General features: G+C 37.2%; 1 protein-coding gene across 1 annotated transcript in view; it reads right to left on the bottom strand.

Moving 5' to 3' along the window:
- Nucleotides 1-4,293: 4,293 nt before the first annotated feature.
- Nucleotides 4,294-20,065, bottom strand: part of LOC124787992 (THO complex subunit 1) — a 99,928-nt gene continuing 84,156 nt past the window's right edge. The window contains exons 10-13 of the mRNA XM_047255024.1: nucleotides 17,261-17,410; nucleotides 9,666-9,813; nucleotides 6,585-6,863; nucleotides 4,294-4,861 (exon numbers count right to left, since the gene is read on the bottom strand). Coding sequence (XP_047110980.1) covers nucleotides 4,694-4,861; nucleotides 6,585-6,863; nucleotides 9,666-9,813; nucleotides 17,261-17,410 — 745 coding nt within the window. The 3' untranslated portion in view covers nucleotides 4,294-4,693. The remainder of the gene's footprint in view (nucleotides 4,862-6,584; nucleotides 6,864-9,665; nucleotides 9,814-17,260; nucleotides 17,411-20,065) is intronic.

The following is a 20,065-nucleotide window of genomic DNA, read 5'->3' as shown; positions in this document are numbered from 1 at the left end:
ATGGTGGGTCTGACACACCGGTGTCAATGAGTTCTTTTTTCCATTTCCAGGAGTGTAGTTTACAATGTACTTATCATGTCACTCCCTTAATAACTGCTATTATCACATGTAGAAGCAATGTAGTACAACAATGTACATTATTATGCATTCTGATTATGTCAACAATGTAGTCAGAATGATTACTGTATTGTAAATTAACTAGGTTTACCACAGTCCTGTATCACATGTACAAATAATGTACTAAAATGTTTCTTGGACAAATAAACCGTAAAAAATATTTCACAGAAGCACTCCATTGCTCAGACACAATGAATACATTTGTAAGTATTAACTTCATTTGCAGAATGTTGTTGTTACAAAAGGCATTTAATGTCTTTCTCTGCTTTTGTTAATTCATATTGCTGATAGATTATGCAATTCCAAGTATCAGCCTAACCTGTGGAATAATTACACTTATATGTATAGCTTTTTTTTTTTAAATAATTATGTTGTGTGTTTTTGTTCAAATGGGTTTAGTGGAATACCATGCAGTGATATAATTCTGTTTTGGATGATTTACCACCAATAGAAATTTATCCAAACTTATTAAATGGGCAGCTAAATTTGAATGTTGCCATAGGGGAGAGTGGGGCTAGTGTGGATGTGGGGTAAGAGTGATTGGAATTTTTGTATGTTAAGTTGGTAGTTCTGTTGGATGTAGTAAACAATCAAATAAAATTTGGTGCCAGTCTGGTTACTGTTGCAAGCAAGAGAAGTGAAAATTCGATTTCTGTACTTTCTATTCAATTTTTGTCGTAAACAAATTTCAAGATTACTTCAAAAGGTTAGTACTGAACATATTATCACTTGTGGTTTCTAAATTTATAAAGATTTCCTTACCTTTTGCTTGTGTAATATTTCATCAAAATACAACACATTTGCTACAGTTTGATCTCATATCCAAAATGGCCCCATGGGGCAAGTGTGGATGGTGTCCACTATTACCCCTGTCCTGATTTAGAACAGAGGCCAACTTTTAGTTCCATAATTTTACGTTTATAAATGATTTTAGTAAAACATCTGTACTGTAGATGGTGAGGACATATATCCGGAAAACTGACAGGGCTAATATTGACAAAAAAAAAGTTTAGAAAGCGGTAAAAGAAGTTTTGTTCAAAAAGTGGAGTATTGGACGAATTGCAATTTGGATTAAAGAAGTCTATGCTACAGAAACGCGTCACCACAGTTAAGAAATATGCTGCTGAAAGCATTCAGATCCTACCAGGTAAGTTTCCGAACAACTATGCTACAGAAACGTGTCACCACAGTTAAGAAATATGCTGCTGAAAGCATTCAGATCCTTCCAGGTAAGTTTCTAAACAACTATGCCCCCGTCTAATAATTCTGTTGTTCTTTGTAAACCAACTGTCTTAGACAAATAACAGATACAGTTGTGTAACTGCAACAATTCTTTTCTATTCCGTACATATGTATGCTAAAAAACTGCAAAAGAGAAATTACCCTGGGAGCTGGGATGCAAGGTGTATGGCAGGAAAGGACTGGTTGTATGGATTTTTACATAGGCGACAGAAACTACCTCTCTGTAGACATGAAGATAGCTTTGCAAGGGATGCAGCATTTAACAAAGTAAATGTTAACCTTTTTTTGACAATTTTTTGATTGTATTGGACAAATTTAAGTTCACTCCAGACAGGATAATGAACTTGGATGAATGTGGCATTCCCACCATAATGCAGCCTTCTAAAGTTATTGCAGAGCGTGGTAAGAAGCAAGTGGGAATGGTACCATCACAAGAGAGAGGGGAAAATGTCACCATGTGTGCTTTCTGTTCAGCCTCAGGGATGGCCATACCACCAGTGTTCATTTTTCCATGAGTCCATATGAAAGATAAATTTCTGGATGGAGCGCCAAATGTTAGTATCGGATTTGCCAACAAATTTGTATACATAACAACCAAATCGTTCCTCGGCATTTTGAAGCATGTAGCTAAGCAGATGCGCTGTTCAAAAGACAATCACCTACTCATACTTCTGGACAATCATACAAGTCACCTCAGCATTGATGTCATCAATATGGCCATAGATGCTGGAATCACTCTGCTGACATTCCCCCCACATTGTTCCCACAAGATGCAGCCACTAGATGTCACTGTATTTGGGCCATTTAAGGGATATCTAAGAATAGCATTGGCTGACTGGATGAGAACGCATCCTGGTCGCTCAGTCACTATTTCAGAGATCGCTATGTTTTGTGGAATAGCATCTCCAGTTTCGTTTACCCAAAAAAAATTCGCATCTGGCTCCAAGGTGCCTGGATAGTGGCCACTTAGTAGGTTGGCATTCACAGCAGACAATTTTAGGCCATTGGAGGTAACTGAGCAGCCAGCCGTCTATGTCAAGTTGTGACACACCTTCTCCTGTGGAACCTGCAAGTTTGTGTGATGCTTCACCTTCCGCTTCAGATGCAATCCTAACTGAAATTCCAACTACTGAAGGCTGCCAACTTTTCCCAAAGCCCACAAGGCGAGAAGGAAAATCGGGGCAAAATAAATCCGCAGTTTACACTAGTACTCCAATCAAAGACGAATTGGAAGCAGCAGTGGTGGGTGCAATAAGATCAGCTTTAAAGAAGACTTTGTTCCAGAGCAAGCAGCACCTGAAGGTCTCTGCAAAAAAATAAAATCAATGATGATACACACAGTGAATTGAAAACCCTTTCATCCACTATGCTGGAATCTGAGGATGAGGGGTGATGTGAAAGAGATGACTATGAAGCCCAAACCTTACAAATGTTGACAGATAATGCAGAAGTGAGGTCTGGTGATTTTGTTTTGGTTCGTTTTGCCACCAAGAAGACTTAAATATTACGTTGGGTAAGTTGAGAATACCGATGGGAAAGTGGAAGTGTATGTTTCCTATCTGTGGAAAAAAAGGATCTGGATCTGTATTCCCCTTCATCCCAGATGAGTCAATAGTGGAGAGATCTGATACTATTTGTCTCCTACCATCTGCAAAAACAACCTTTACACAAAGGCACAGGAGGATGCTGCAGTTTAATATTAATTTTGAGAAGTACAATATTTGTTAAAAAAAAGCAAAAAAATATTCTTTAAGTTGATATTGATTTTTGACATTTATCAAGCAATAAATAAAACTTTTTTTTTTGGGAAACTTGGCTTTATTAATATCAAAAACATACTGTCCACTTTTACCTCATGCAGTTTCAGTCAACGACCACATTCAGAGATCGCTATGTTTTGTGGGACAGCAGTTACCAATAAAATATCACATCTGGCTTCAAGGTACCTGAACTGCAGACAGTTTGAAATAATCAACAAAATAACTTTGCACTATGAAGGTGGTTCTTTCAACACTTTTAGAACAGAATGACAACTCAAACTTCATTATAATATGTGGTGGTGCAAATGATGTTGCACACAACGATGGTTCGCATGCTGTTAATGCCTTAAAATCTGCTCTAAACCACCTAAATGACTCAAACATCATTGTTCTCGATATTTCATACAGGTATGACTTGCCTCAGTTCTCGTGTGTTAACAGGGCAGTAGCATATACAAACAGTCAATATGCAGAAATTGGCAATGGTTATGCAAATGTACAAATGGTTAACATGCAAAATTTTAGTAGTCACGGCCTTCACCTCAATCGGCGCGGAAAAAGTCACTTAGCGTCCATTGTTTGTGGTATTGTCGTAAATGCTAGGAACAATGTATACTCAAAACACACACATTCGAAGAATGAGTGCTCCACAACACAACTGTTGGTTGCGAAAGCTTGAATTTTGTGTGTGTGTTTGTGTGTCTATCAACATGCCAACGCTTTCGTTTCGTAAGTTACATCATCTTTGTTTTTAGATATAAAATAAAATAAATAAACAGACCCTCAAGAATTTTGGTGATCCCTCGTCATGTCAATTTATTTCAGTATAATGTATCAGATTGGTGTAATTTCCTATTTTCAAATGAATCAGTCCTTAATCTACTCCACTATTCAACAATGAAGTCCATTGTGCAATTTACTAGCTGAAGAGTGAATTACACATATTTTTCTTCAATTAGTCTTGCATGTTATGAAATTGTATAATGGGTGTGTGATTATTAGAATTACACTTATTGTTAATCTAGATGTCCTCTACTGTATGTACAGCAATACAACAGCACCACATTGTCAATTCTCATTTCTGAGACCTCCAATCTGGTAAATAACCTTCTTGGAATGAGGTCACTTTGATTTTTGTGGGAACCAGGGCCTTGATATCTAAATAAATAGTAGATTCGCCATTTTGGTCACACTTTATTTTATTTGAACAGATAACCAGTTTGAGCTTTAAAGCCATCATCAGATCTCATGAGGCAGTGACACAGAGTACACTTGTTCATTAACTATTAGCTATAGTGTTTATACAAGGTAAAATGTGACCAAGACTATGAATTCTGTGATTCAGATAAATATCCTTCTCATTGTCATGGTTACACTTTTCTTTCCAGCGACAGTTTGAGACTCATGCTATTCACATAAAATCATGTATTATACATTTACTTTATTTAAAGAAAATTAGAAATCTGGTTGTACTCCATACATTCAACACATAAAATAAACATTTTCAATTGTTTCCTAAATGCACTGACACTTCACTGCAGACAGTTTGAAATAATCAACAAAACAACTTTGCACTATGGAGATGGTTCTTTCAACACTTTTGCAGCAGAATGACAACCCAGACCCTCAAGAATATATGCTAGGAACTCAGGATTTGCACCATCATCTTCTTCAGCCCATATCTGCAGCATATGCTTTGCACGTTCTGCATCTGTTGGATGCTCACTTTCGAAGAACTCAACCTGTGGACACATAGCCTTTTCTGTCAAAACAATAAAAATAACAATCTGAGAGGATTTTTTATGCTTAAAAGGTATTGAAAACATACTTCTGTAATTTATAAATAATAATAATAATAATACTGACAATAACATGTAAAAATTAGAACATTTACAAGTGAACAATCAATAACATTTGAGACTTTTGAATTGACAGTTCCTGTATTAGAAGCAAAGTTTAAACAAAACAGCAAAAGATGAAGATGAAAGAGTCTTATAGATATAGAAGTGAGGAAATTGCTGCAATAAATATTGCAGTAAAAATTATCACATTATCAAAGGGTAGATATGACTACAAAATAATGGAATCATTGTGTTGATTTCAACATCGGTATTAAACTATTTGTATTGAACCATTTGTGGAAGGCATAAGAAACTCTGATAAGCTTGTCCTGATTTTGTGAAGATCATAGGTTTAAAAACTGGAACTGATAATTCAGAAGGTCATTGAGAGACTGGATTAGTTAGTTGAGCTGTGTAAATGGCAGAGAAAGTTGAGGATAATATATAACGTTTCTCCAAATAACTTATTAAGAATGTCATGTGGAATAATTTGCCAAACCCACAGTATGATTTTATCTTTCTGCTAATACTGTAGAAGTGGAAGGAGAGAATAACTGTTGTGATCGGTTCTGTATCCAACAGATCATTATTTTTCACAATATTCAAATTAAATAAGTTGTAAATAACTCAAGGAAGAAAGTTCTCTACACAATATACAAAAATATAATCAATATTTGTAAAGAAAAGGATAATCCAATCTATAACCTCATATACACACTTTCTAGTTTAGTGTGCAAGAATATGCATAACAAATAGATAAACTAAATATGCTAGTGGAAAGTTCTGGTTGAATATAAATAATTTAGAAGTAAATGCTACTGACATTAAACGGACACACAACACCCATAGAGGAAGAACTATTAGATGAAAGACCTGTAAAACAAATTGCACACCACCTTCACAAGAGCAAGTTAATCAATAAGGAGTAGACAAACAGGAGAAAGCTGTTCAGGATACATATACAAAAGTATGAACTGCCTTCACACATGTGTATAAGATTGTTGCTGTACAAGGGCAGAACATGCACTCAGAAGTGCTCCATATCTGTTGAATTTCTCAAGATTTGGTACTCTGCTGTTACTTGCTTCTCCTAATCTGAAGCAAAGGCTCGGTGAACGAAGATTCACGTCCATGAAGTTCAAGCTGATATATGCTTATTTTGCAAAATTGGGCAAATCTAATTTTAATACGGCTTTAAAAATTCATAAAGTTGTTGGACTAAACATACTGACTTGATTTCTCAAAATGAAATTATTCACAGGTTTGTGCATCCGGCTCTGCACAAGAAGGGAACCGCATCAGTAAAAAACATGACCATCACATCAATCAAACAATCAAAGAGCTGCAGATTCCTTGTGATACACATTGCATGGGTGCTTGCGAGACAGATTTGCTGAATTTCCCAGCCATCAGAAGTTATTAAGTGTACATAGGCAACCTAACAAAAAGTACTAACTAGTTTTTGCAGTTAGTCAGCAACCAAGTTTCCAAAAACACTTCCATCAAGGCAACAATTAACTAACTTTCCATGGACACACATTATAATACATAAAGATGAAGATATAATGATTTTTCAAGAAATTATAATGAAACATAATAAGTGGAGTATAAAAACACACAGTACCTCACTGGAGAAGTCAAGTTTGTATGCCAGTTTTTTCCAGTCCTCTCCCAGTAGTGAGGCAACAGCAGACAGTTGTGCCTGTGTCGGTTTCCGAGGTGGTGGTGTAGGATGACGATCATGTGAATCATGCATATGATGATCACTTTCACCTTCTTCTGGCTCTGTTTCTTCCTCCTTCACTTCTGTTTTTAACAGCTCTTCTTCTTCTTCCTTGTTTTCTGCTTCAAGAACTTCAACTCCTCCGCGTGTCTCATCTACTGCCGTAGCAGATGCCGACATCTATCCATAAACAGAACAGTAATGACATGATTGAATTAAAAATGGTGAAACAATCATTAATGTAGAAGAAAACAATGAAGGATTAGGAGCAAGAGAAAATGTGGCAGGAACAAGGGGTAAAACATCTAGACAATGCAATACTAATAAATAATGGAATGTGTAAAAGTAACAACTCATCAAATAGTTCAGGTACTGAGTGGTCAATAGGCACAAAGACAGAAAACATTACTAAGCTTTTAGACAATGTCCTTTTCTGGGCCAACAGAATACATGCACATAAACATACATCCATACACATATACCTGCCTGGGTACATTGTCCTAGCTGACTACATTGTGCAGGCAATGCAGCAATCAAGCTACAGCAATGGTACAACAAAGCTGGCTGAGAAAATGTCACTGTGCAGGTGCATGTGTCTGTGCTTTTTCTAGTAGTTAGCATCATTTTATCTCCAGAATATAAATCAGGATGCTATTGACTACTCAGTGCCTCAACTAAATGGTGAAAAATTGTGAAAAGGATAGATTGCTACTCACCATACAGGGGAGATGTTGAGTCGCAGACAGGCACAACAAAAAGATTGCCAAACATTTAAGCTTTCACTCATAAGGTGAACACAGCTCACACCCACATGTGATTAGTTAGCTTTACTCCTCTATGAAGTACTGAACTTTCAGGATAATATTTCAAGTCTTTTTAACATGGAAATTACATAACAATGTTGATTTGGTAATGGGAAATCCTAATTGGAATGTAAATAATGAAGGAGTAAAGATTATACTATCATATGAAGTCCATTCTGGGAAAAATTATCTTTTTCATTACGTGCAAGGACTGAAACACCTTCACTGCATTCCTGTCACAGTAAAGATCAGAGTTTCAGTCATACTTTTTCATGTTCAACAAAATCAGTGAGTGATTAAAAGTGAACTAAATTACAGCTTGATCAATAATGCAGATTAAAAATTCCCATGATGAAAATGGATTATCAAAATGTTTATGCAGTGCCCTTCAATTCTTGCAGTTCATAAAATCTGTGGACCAAAACAGCTCTACCATGAAGAGACATACTGACAGCAGCACAGTTCACTCTTTTGTCATCATTAATTCGCAACTGGCACTTCAGACAGTGCCCATGTGTAAGGAAGCCCATGTGCTGGTGATAGAGTCGTGGATGCACCAACAAAAAATTCACGAGGTGACTGAAATTATTCAGCAGCCAGACAATGTCAATAGAGAGGACAGCTAAAAACCTCGGGCATTCTGCTACCAGCTATCGCAGTCCAATGGGCCACAAGTGGTCACGGGCAAAAAGCCTTGCCAGGCACAGGTGCAACAGACTAAACAAACAGCTACAGGAGAACAGTTGGTGCATTTCTGATAAACCAGGAGGAAAATGTGTTCACCATAAGCCATGTGCTGATTTGCAGACTGTCACCAATCAGTAACAAGCCAGGTAGCCCACCAATAGCTTCCTCCCTACCTTTCCCCTTTCTGTCATGACTATCCCATTATATTCGAAGGCCAATAAAGTTTGAAAAATATGACATATTGACACCAATCATCTCAACAAATAGAGCTACATTCCCTCCACCAAAACCAGTCTTGTCCTGAGGAAGGCTGTTGTAATATGGTCAAAGTATTAGTTGTAAGTTTATAATTAAAGTATTACATACAATGACGCGGTACAACACCCAAAAGAATTTTAATCATCAAGATCAGAGTGACTTAATGTATAAATTTCTATATGTTTCAATCTCTCTCTCTCTCTCTCTCTCTCTCTCTCTCTCTCTCTCTCTCACACACACACACACATACTGATGTATATGCATGACATGACAACAAGTGTTGTGCGTGGATTAGGTTTACTTCTTGATTACAAAAGAGAGAGTTTGTGGTCTCTTTGGGAATTTAGAAATGAAACAGCCAAATGATGCTGGGAGGAATAGAAAACAGAGAAATTTTCTCAATGAGGACAGGCAAGGCAGTACAAGTTTCAGCTGAGGTGCTTCCTATCACTGCAAATGTAAAGTAGTAGTATCTATACATGTATGAAGAAACGTGAAAAAATGTGAATAATAGGCTGAATTACTCATTTGGAAATCAAGGAAGGAGACTAAGAACGTAGGGTGGAGAAGACAGACTATATGTACGGTATGAATAGAAATGAAAATGGCAACATAACAGAATTGGCACAAATATTTAAATTCTTTCTTAAGTTAGAATGTGCTGTAATTTAATTGTCTTCACTTTCCTATTTTTTTCAGATACTGATAAAACAACTTTCTAGAAAGCTCGATGTTCCTCTGACACCAACCAACCCTGCATGCTCTTGTAATGTTCTTGTAAGGATGGACATTTCATACGTATTACATTCACTATTACCATAAACTTGAATCTGAGGATTCCCCTTTCCTCTCTCTACACACATGATAAGTTATCACTGCAAGATAGTCTTTTCAAACTCCTAACTTCTATGAAGGCTCAAATAAGTAAAAAACAAAAAAAAAAGGATACACTATTTAATAACAAAATTTGCAAGAGCTTTCTTACCTAAAAAACACAAAATTAAAAAAAACTACAACTTATAACCACAGACATGTTTACACACAGAGTAGTATTCAATAACCCATAACTTTCTTTAAGCAACAAATCACTTTAAGAAAAAGAGGACAAAAAACAACTCATATAAATTCTTTACTGTAACAGATCCCTTAACCAACTACAGAGTCAGATGCACTTATTAACAAAGATGTTCAAATAAAGTTTGATTTAATTTAAAAGATAAACAGGAACTCTTACTGGTCTGTCCCTGGCAACTTTCTTGATCATTGTTTCAAGATAATCAGACAGCTTGTGGATCGGATTGTTGCTATGTGTGAAAAAATGTGGACTCCTGCGTGCCAGCAGGCGCAGTGCCCGCCATCCAAAATTTGCATCAAATACTTTCCTGGGGAAAGACATCCAGATTATATTATTAGTGCATTAGTTTTACAGTTTAACACAGCAATGATGATTCAAATATTTATGAGTATAATGCAACACCCATGAAACTAATAAGTAAGGATGCACAGCAACATTTATTAAACCATAGTTAAATGATGCTATTACAAGGCTGTCAACTTAGATCTAAAATCATTGCAAATCAGTTTTAAAACCATGTGAAGTAAGGAGATAGTGCCATATAATTTTTGTAGCTGTTGTCCTTTCTGGAATCACGTAGTTCAATCAGAGAGGCCATTTTCTCTCTCTCTCTCTCTCTCTCTCTCTCTCTCTCTCTCTCTCTCTCTCTCTCTCTCTCCCCCCCCCCCCCCCTCTCTCTCTCTCTCTCGGGAATGCACTGCCATAATGAAATATTATAATAAAAATAATAATTATTATTGTTATTAACTTTATTGGCCTCATTGTGCCCCTTCAATTGTTCCAAATTAAATTTTTCTTTGAAGGTTGTACTGATTGGTTCTTGTGTGCCATCCAATACCATTATATTCTTTACAACTGCAATTTTCTCAGTTTTACTGAAATCTGTATAGCCTCTCTATGTCTCATTTCTGCTGAAAATTTGTGGTTCTTCAGAAGAGTGCTATTTTATCTTTGTTCTCTGCATCTGTTATCCTGAGTCCAACAGCTATAAGTTCTTGCTGAAATTCTTGAATCCATTGTCCTCCAGTCTTTTTTCTAAGATTTCTCACCAGCAGTTGTAAAATCCTGTTTCCTTGCATTAACAGGATGTGAAAGAAATAAAAGAGTCTTTTCGTCTTCATATGCCAGCAACTGGGTCAATCTATCAACGGACCATTTCATCAGGGAGAATTCTCCAGATTTCCACACTACTTCAACATGGTATTTTTTATTTATGCAAGTTCTGATGATTATTCTTTCGATTTTGAGCAGCTAATCAGTTTGTCTTCCTTAATTCTGAAGAGGGTTTCGAAAAAATAAGTATGTTCCAGGAGAATCATGGTTTTATAGTGTCAACTGACAAGCATTTCTTGATATATGTTGACAGGTTAGAAATTGAGGTTTTTTTTCATTTTATTGCTTCTATTTATCAATGTTTTGTTCCCATTTAAGTTGTACTGGACAATTTTTCCAAAATACAGGGTTATTATAACTCAAATTTTGCTACTTCTCAGGGCCCCCGTGACAAACGAGTGTTTGTAGGAAATGAAACTTCGTGTAAACACTGTAAGAACTTGCAGAAGAAAAGTAATGAACTAACCATTGAAAGAAAAACATTTTAATTTCCACATGAGAGGATAACTTTTGTTAACTGCGTACCATGTTTATGTAACGAGTTACAAATTTTGCTCTATGTGACGACTGTCTGCATCCATGACAGTCTGGAACAGCACTGGACATTGCCTTACTACTGCCCAAAACAATGGTGAACCACGGAATGTTCAGCTGTCGTGCACTGCTCGATGACTGCACATTGCGTCCACCATTCTCACCCATGTCAATGGTCACAAATGGCTATTGGCCTCTCCTAGGAGCAATTCCCAAATCACCAGTTAATTTGAACTTTTGAATCATGTTTTCATTGATACTCATGAAGAGCAGCAGCAGTGTTGCTGCTGTTTCAATAAAATAGCTTTACAAGTGAAGGCCTGCTCACCTTGATCAGACCCATGTTGACTGACTGCAAATGTAATGCAGAATGATGCTTGTGTTTCAACCAAACATTTCCTTACCATTACCGCCACCTAATAGCAAGTCGTGACACTAACACCAACAACAATGTAAAATCTAGGTAAATAATTTTCCATCTACACTGATTCAAGTAACAAAGGTTTAATTATAACCACCCTGTATTTAAACTGTAGAACTATGTTAATTTTTTTCTGATTGTTTATAAAGATTTTGCCAAAACTTCATGATGTAATTAAGGGCTAGATTGAAGAGCAGTGTGGACAATCCATCATCTTGTCGAAGACTGGTTTTTATTGTGGAAGCTTTTGAAATTTCTTCCCTGGACTTTACCTTGGACTTTCTGTTGGTTAAAGTTAATCCGATGATTTTTATTAATCTGAGGTGAAGACCAAATAATCTAAGGATTTTTACAAGTGTAGCTCTATGGATACTATCGTATGCCCTTTTTCTTTTAATATATGAATGAAATAAAGAGAAGTTTATTTCTGTACTTGAAATATTCCATTGTTAGTTTCAGGTGGAGAATTTAGTCTGGGCAGCTTTTTGTATTGGTTAAATTCTCCTTGGTATTCTCCAAGTTGCACTTCCAGAGTGCTTTCGGTCTTGTTGTAAATTTATTGCAGAAACTTTTCTATGTGCAGTCCAGAAAGGTTTTATCTCCTTTTGTAAATAGTGGGTGCATTATTTAAGTGGTACAGTGCTCTATGATTCACACTTCGACTATGTACTGGTGGAAATTTATGGCTATTCGTTTTCCTGTGTGTTCCCAGATTTCCTTGAAAGTTTTTAGTTCTTTGATTTTGAGTTCTACCTCATTAACGGCTGGAGGATCTATATCACTAACCAGTTATCCTAGAACCTATTACTATTTGCAGGTCACCTATTTAATTTTATTTTCAATATTTTGCATAATTATTGACCAAATTTAAAAATTTAAAATTCTGTCATAATCTACTTGTTAAGAAGCGTACTCTTACGTTAAAAGTTTAACACAATAAGACAAGTATTTCAGTTAGAAACTGTATGTTTGTCTTGAGGCACCATAACTGATGGTGCGCAAATACCCGAACTTTATTCATCCAGTATTTGAGAATGAGAGCACTTAGCAACTTCCACAAACTTTGCACATAATGTCAAATATTTATGAAACTTTTTCTCAACTGGCACCCACGCAAATTAATGAAAGGAAAAACTTTATTGTTTACAATATCTTCGCTGTTCATGCAATAAAACTTCAGCATCAGACTTGACATTTTAATTTCTTACTTCTTAACTACTAACTCTATTTGCAAAACACTACGCAGGCAGCATCTACATATATCACTGAATGTACCTGCAATATTATATCACAGTACAACACACACATCAGGAGATATGACGTCATAAGCACTGAGACATGTAATAAGTTGTTTCTGCATAAAATGGTGTGCAAATTACCTAGAATATATTCATTCAGTGTTTCATAATGAGAGCCCTTGACAATTTCCAACAAACTTAAAGCATAGTTTCAAACCTTTTCTAAATTTTTTCTCACTTATGTAATCAACGTCAAATATTAACTCATTTGTACAGTAATCAGACATTGGAAGCTGTTTTATACATGGGAATTCGATTCTTTAAAGAAGTGGGAGTTTACTGAACAATTAGCTCGAGTGGTTAAAATACATCTGTCCATGTTTAACTTGAAATAACCTACTCCAATGGGCTATTGCAGTTTAAAAGTTTGTAGAATGTCTCTGAGAGGATCTCTTCATTTTCTTGGTTACAATGAGGTAATTTTCCTGATTTATCTCTCAGTATTAATTTTAAGGGATCATAACAAAAATAACATCAAACTCTTAAAATCCACATGCAACATTACATTAGAAAAACTATATATGCATAGTATATAGCTTGTTAAAACACATACAATTTTTTTTTAAAGAGGCATACCAAAGTGTAATCAGTTTTCTGATAGTTCAACTCATTCCATTATGTAACACACACTGATCAGCCAGAACATTATGAACACCTACCTAATAGCTGTTTTGTCCACCTTCAGCACGGATAACGGCAGCGACACATCATGGCATGGAAGCAATGAGGCCTTGGTAGGTTGCTGGAGGGAGTTGGCACCACACATGCACACACAAGTCACCTAATTTCCATAAATTCTGGGGAGGGGGACGACGAGCTCTGACGCCACATTCTATCACATCCCAGATGTGTTCGATAGGGTTCAGATCTAGCGAGTTGGGGGGCCAGCACATCAATTGGAAGTTCTCATTGTTTCTCCAACCACTCCATCACACTTCTGGCCTTGTGACAGGGCACATTACCTTGCTGAAAAATGCCAATGCCATCGGCAAACATGACAGTCATGAAATGGTGTACATGTGGTCTGCAACCAGAGTACATTATTCCTTGGCCATCATTGTGCCTTGCACGAGCTTCACTGGGCCCACAGATTCCAACATGAATGTTTCCAAGAGCATAATGGAGCTGCCATCAGCTTGTCTCCATCCCACAGCACGAGTGTCAAGGAGCTGTTCCGCTGGGAGTCATGGATTTGTACCCTCCCACTGGCATGGTGAGGAAAGTATCGGACTTCATCAGGCAATGCAACACTCAACCACCGCGCCAACATCCAGTGCCAATGGTCATGTCTCCATTTCAGTCGTAGCTGCCAACGTCGCGGTGTTAACATTGGCACATGCATGGGTCATTGGTTACAGAGGCCCATCATTTGGAGTGTTTGGTGCACTGTGTGTTCATACACACTTGAACTTTGCCGACCATTAAAGTCAGATGTTAGTTCCACCACAGTTGGTCATCTTGGTTTCACCATTTGTTGAAGACACTCACCACAGCACACCTTGAACACCTGACAAGTCGTGCAGTTTCCAAAATGGTCGTGCCAAGCCTATGGGCCATCACAAACTACCCTCCGTCAAACTCAATTAGAACATGTGCCTTCCTCATTCTACACACAGAGAGCACAATCATTGATACAGCATGCACCATGCATGTGTCTCACTAGCATTCATTCCTCATCAGGTGACATTGCTACCACCTGGATCGGTTACTATCGATAGCAGGTTAATGGTCATAATGCTCTGGCTGATAAGTGTATATGTCTTTATACATATACTGGAGAAAATGAACAAGACTGCTTGCATTACTAAGAAACTATATGCCATCCAATCACATGGAAAATAACAGGCAGAAATATCTGTAGCAGAGAAAAGAAGGAATTCAGGTGTGTGGTCTCTAATAGACCCTATTTTGAGCATGACCAGACTTCCCATAAGTATGGTCCAGCAGAGTAAAAGAACACACTTTAAGTAAACTGCTAACTCACTGTCCGAGTTGATCAATTTTGATGAAAATTGTCACAACACAATGACAAAAAATAATCCTGCACTAATGTGTTATAACAAACAGTTATTTAATCCAGGAGCACTCATGCTATGAGCATTTTGTGCACTGAAATTTTAAAATATTTGGCATTTTGTCAAGACTGGCTACATGGCTCTCGTTCGCTCAGTAACTAGGTTTTATACATTCCCCAACCTGCAAAAAGTGTTGTCGTCATGTCAGCATACGGGTGTTGCTCAAAGAGGTCAGTTGGCTGTGCCAGTGATTGCCATGCAGCATTTAGCTCACTATGCAAGTGTCAACATAAGTATATATATTGTAAGTACATATTTCGCTATTCATATTTTTTCAAATGTCATTTTATGTGTATTGCACTTGGTTGATTGTTTCTATATTATTTATGATGGCTAAGTCTATATGAAATGAGTAAACTAACATTTATTTTGTATTATTATAGATGAACAGACAAGAAGGAAGTTATCCTGGACAGCAAGTTATAAAACAATTTTCAACGAAATGAAGTTTCAGACACTGAGAAATCCAGTGGCATATGTCAAGACTAGCCAAGAGACAAAAACCAGAAGATAAAAAATGCATGTACCCATTGTCAACAAATTTTGTGCAATGAACATGCTGTAACATTATGTGGTTTGTGCAAAGCTGAGACATATGATGAAGATCAAGTCACAAAAGCTAAATAACAAGAAATTCTTGTTATGTTTTTATTACTGCTTCACAATACTGGTGATACTGATTGTCCTAAGATTATTATCAACAATATAGACTTATAAATTATAGAGCGCAGCAATCAGTCGTCCTTTTCTCTTTTTGCTTTTCTTTTATTTTTCTTTCTTTCTTCCCCCTCCCCCCCCCTTTTTTTTTGTCCATTTCATTACGCATAATAAAACCTACAAAAAAAGAGGCAGACTGATTGCTGTGCTCTATAATTTATAAATAAATCACATAACAGTCGCTGAGTGCACCCACTTTCCTAATGGAAGGTAACCTCAACAATATAGATATACTAATTGTTTTGTATTGCAAGTAAAAATTTTAAATAGTAAAATATGAGCGTTTTATTATAAAAATAACAAGACACATACTAGTTTACACATATTAGGTACATTTCAGACTGCTTGTTGAATGTGAGACAATGCTTGGCATGCAACTGATCGCATAACTTTTAAAGACGTGAGTTCTCACGGGTTAATAATGTGAACAGTTTAGTACATCTTACATAAGTAAGAATTCGCAGTTCTAATTTCTCCTTCATAGGGAATTAAAAGGAAATACCTTCACCATTTGCCACATCTTTAACTATTGTTTGAATTTTGAAGACAACAGTTTTGGCTTTCTGCGACTCTTCGTGATATAAAGTCATAAACTAATACTTGGTCTGGTCATCATATAGTTGTGGTGCCCAGTTCAGCACCCACAATAATCACATTTATCAGAGATTATTGTTTTCTAAAGACACTCTGATGTCCTTCTTTTCTATCTATATGCACAATCATCAGAAAATGAATGTGAGACACTGCAGGAAATAATATTTTACTTGCACATATATTTACTTGTTACATGACAAATCATCGTTTGATTAAAGGAAATTTAAGCGACGCCCATCTTCAGAAGCACACTACCATCTTCTTGTTTCAGTTTAAAAAAAGATCTAGTATTCTACTTCTTTGACAATGCTCATCTACCAATATTGGCAACTAATAACAGTTTCGGGGAATGAAATGAATGTCTCTACTAATAATCATTAGCTGCCTTTTATTTACAGTCTCTGAGGATATTTTCAAATAATGTCTGTATTGTGTAGGTGTGAATAATACGAGTTCTCAGTAACAAACAAATAATGCTCTATGGAAAACGTTTTACACTATCTTTGCAGTAATTATGTACAGCAGACATACTGTGTCACTGGTGGAGACAGTGATTATCCTTCATGATTTGCTGTCATGCTCAACCAGTATCTTTGAACTAGCCACTAACCAAGATTAACCTGAGGTTGTTATATCAATTACGTAGATAACAACATTTTGTTTAATGTGGGCAACAAAATGACTAAACTGTTCACAATAGGCAAACCTCAGTGTAGTCATTGTTTACTCTTATTTCACTAAACATTGAAGAAAAAGCATTTGATAAGCCTTAGGTGACACAATTGGAGCAATGAGAAAATAATTTTTGGTGTCGAACTTGCCTTATTCCAAAACCAAAGCACAAATAATAGCCACTGCAAATTAGGCTACACATTAATGACCAATTGGAAATTAAAACTAAATATTTATAATGTAAAAATGAAGGTAACATTGAACAGAACACCAATATTTACAAAGGAAGAAAAGACTAAGAAGTTCACAAGAATAATAAAGATGTCTTACTTGTATTCATCTTCCACTTGAGCAGCTGGATCTAGTTGTTCAATTGCCTCCTGGAAATAGCTCTCTAAAGTTGGAAGGAAATCTCTATCTTTTGATCTGCATGCATCCATATTATTTGGATAGACATTCCACAGCTTTGTAAGCTCTGTGCTGGTATTGAAAGTATCACAAAAGTTATTAATCTGTTAGTTAATGAATAATGTGCATCATTCTGGAACTGAAGATATTTTATAGAATGCCATATAAACACAAAAACACAACACTAGTCAATAAAACACTGTTTCCAACACCTAATAAATTATACAAAGACACTTCCTCAAGGAAAACACAGTATATCAAACATCGACTTCATTTACTTCCGGTACAATGGACGTGGGAGAATTATGGGCAAACTTTAAACACATTGTAAACCACGCATTGGACAAGTATGTGCCGAAAAAGTGGGTTACGAACGGAAAATACCCACCTTGGTTTAACAGTGCAATTCGGAGAATGCTCAGGAAGCAAAGGCAGTTGCACTCACGGTACAAGAAAGATCGGGAGAATGAGGATAGGCAAAAGTTAGTAGAGATTCGTGCTGCTGTAAAAAGAGCGATGTGCGAAGCATTCAACCACTACCACCGTCTTACCTTAGGAAAAGATCTTGCTGAAAACCCAAGGAAATTCTGGTCTTACGTAAAATCGGTAAGCAGGTCGAAGGCTTCCATCCAGTCACTCACTGATCAGTCTGGCCTGGCAACGGAAGACAGCAAAACGAAAGCTGAAATTTTACATTTAGCATTTGAGAGGATCGTACAGACGTACCGTCGTTTGAGTCTCGTACAGATTCCCGTATGGAGGACATAGTGATAGACATCCGTGGTGTTGTGAAGCAGCTGAATGGGTTGAAAATAAATAAATCGCCAGGTCCTGATGGGATTCCAATTCGGTTATACAGAGAGTACTCTACTGCATTGGCTCCTTACTTAACTAGCATTTATCGCGAATCTCTTGCCCAATGTAAAGTCCCGAGCGACTGGAAAAAAATGCAGGTGACGCCTATATATAAGAAGGGTAGAAGGACAGATCCTCAAAATTACAGACCAATATCCTTAACATCGGTTTGTTGCAGGATTCTCGAACATATTCTCAGTTTGAATATAATGAATTTGCTTGAGACAGAGAAGTTGCTGTCCATTCATTAGCACGGCTGTAGAAAGCATCGCTCCTGCAAAAAGCAACTCGCCCTTTTTTCACATGATATCTTGCGAACCATGGATGAAGGGTATCAGACGGATGCCATATTCCTTGACTTCCAGAAAGCATTTGACTCTGTGCCCCAATGCAGACTCCTAACTGAGGTACGAGCATATGGGATTGGTTCCCAAGTATGTGTGTGGCTCGAAGACTTCTTAAGTAATAGAACCCAGTACGTCGTCCTTGATGGTGAGTGTTCATCGGAGGTGAGGGTATCATCTGGAGTGCCCCAGGGAAGTGTGGTAGGTCCACTGTTGTTTTCTATCTACAGAAATGATGTTTTGGATAGGGTGGATAGCAATGTGCGGCTGTTTGCTGATGATGCTGTGGTGTACGGGAAGGTGTTGTCGTTGAGTGACTGTAGGAGGATACAAAATGACTTGGACAGGATTTGTGATTGGTGTAAAGAATGGCAGCTAACTCTAAATATAGATAAATGTACATTAATGCAGATGAATAGGCAAAAGAATCTTGTAATGTTTGAATGCTCCATTAGTAGTGTAGCGCTTGACACAGTCACGTCGATTAAATATTTGGGCGTAACATTGCAGAGCGATTTGAAGTGGGACAAGCATGTAATAGCGGTTGTGGGGAAGGCGAGTAGTTGTCTTTGGTTCATTGGTAGAATTTTGGGAAGATGTGGTTCATCTGTAAAGGAGACCGCTTATAAAACACTAATACAACCTATTCTTGAGTACTGCTCGAGCATTTGGGATCCCTATCAGGTCGGATTGAGAGAGGACATAGAAGCAATTCAGAGGCGGGCTGCTAGATTTGTTACTGGTAGGTTCGATCATCACGCGAGTGTTATGGAAATGCTTCAGGAACTCGGGTGGGAGTCTCTAGAGGAAAGGAGGCATTCTTGTCATGAATCGCTACTGAGGAAATTTAGAGAACCAGCATTTGAGGCTGACTGCAGTAAAATTTTAGTGCCGCCAACTTACATTTCGCGGAAAGACCGTAAAGATAAGATAAGAGAGATTAGGGCTCGTACAGAGGCATATAGGCAGTCATTTTTCCCTCATTCTGTTTGGCAGTGGAACAGGGAGAGAAGATGCTAGTTGTGGTATGAGGTACCCTCCACCACGCACCGTATTGTGGATTGCAGAGTATGTATGTAGATGTAGATGTAGATCTTCAATAATGTAGAAACACCTGCTTCTCCACCCCACCAGCCCCTGGCAGACGCACAATAAAGCTCACCCCAAACATTCAAAATTACTGCTGCACTGGATAAAACTACAAACCAAAATTAGAAACAAGTAAGTGATGACAATAACATAGTATCCCTTGACAAATATGGTGACCTAAGTTCACTTCCATGTCTCATTCTGTGTATTAAAATGAGAGATGGCAGGTAAGGGTGAAATGTAGAATGTGTATAAAACAACAAAATACACAAGATATGCGCAACAAGATGGGAAATAAAAGAACAGGACATACACCACTGCCGCTCTCGAAAATGTTTTTCAAAATTAAAAACTCTCTAAGCAAGTTCTTCTGACTACTTTGCAGATAAAAAAGAATAAATGCAAGTCGACCTGTACAAACCCACTTTCACGATTAATA

The sequence above is a fragment of the Schistocerca piceifrons genome, chromosome 3, assembly GCF_021461385.2.
Source record: "Schistocerca piceifrons isolate TAMUIC-IGC-003096 chromosome 3, iqSchPice1.1, whole genome shotgun sequence".
NCBI lineage: Eukaryota > Metazoa > Arthropoda > Insecta > Orthoptera > Acrididae > Schistocerca > Schistocerca piceifrons.
Note: the sequence above shows the minus strand (reverse complement) of the source record. Positions and strands in the feature narration are given on the sequence as shown.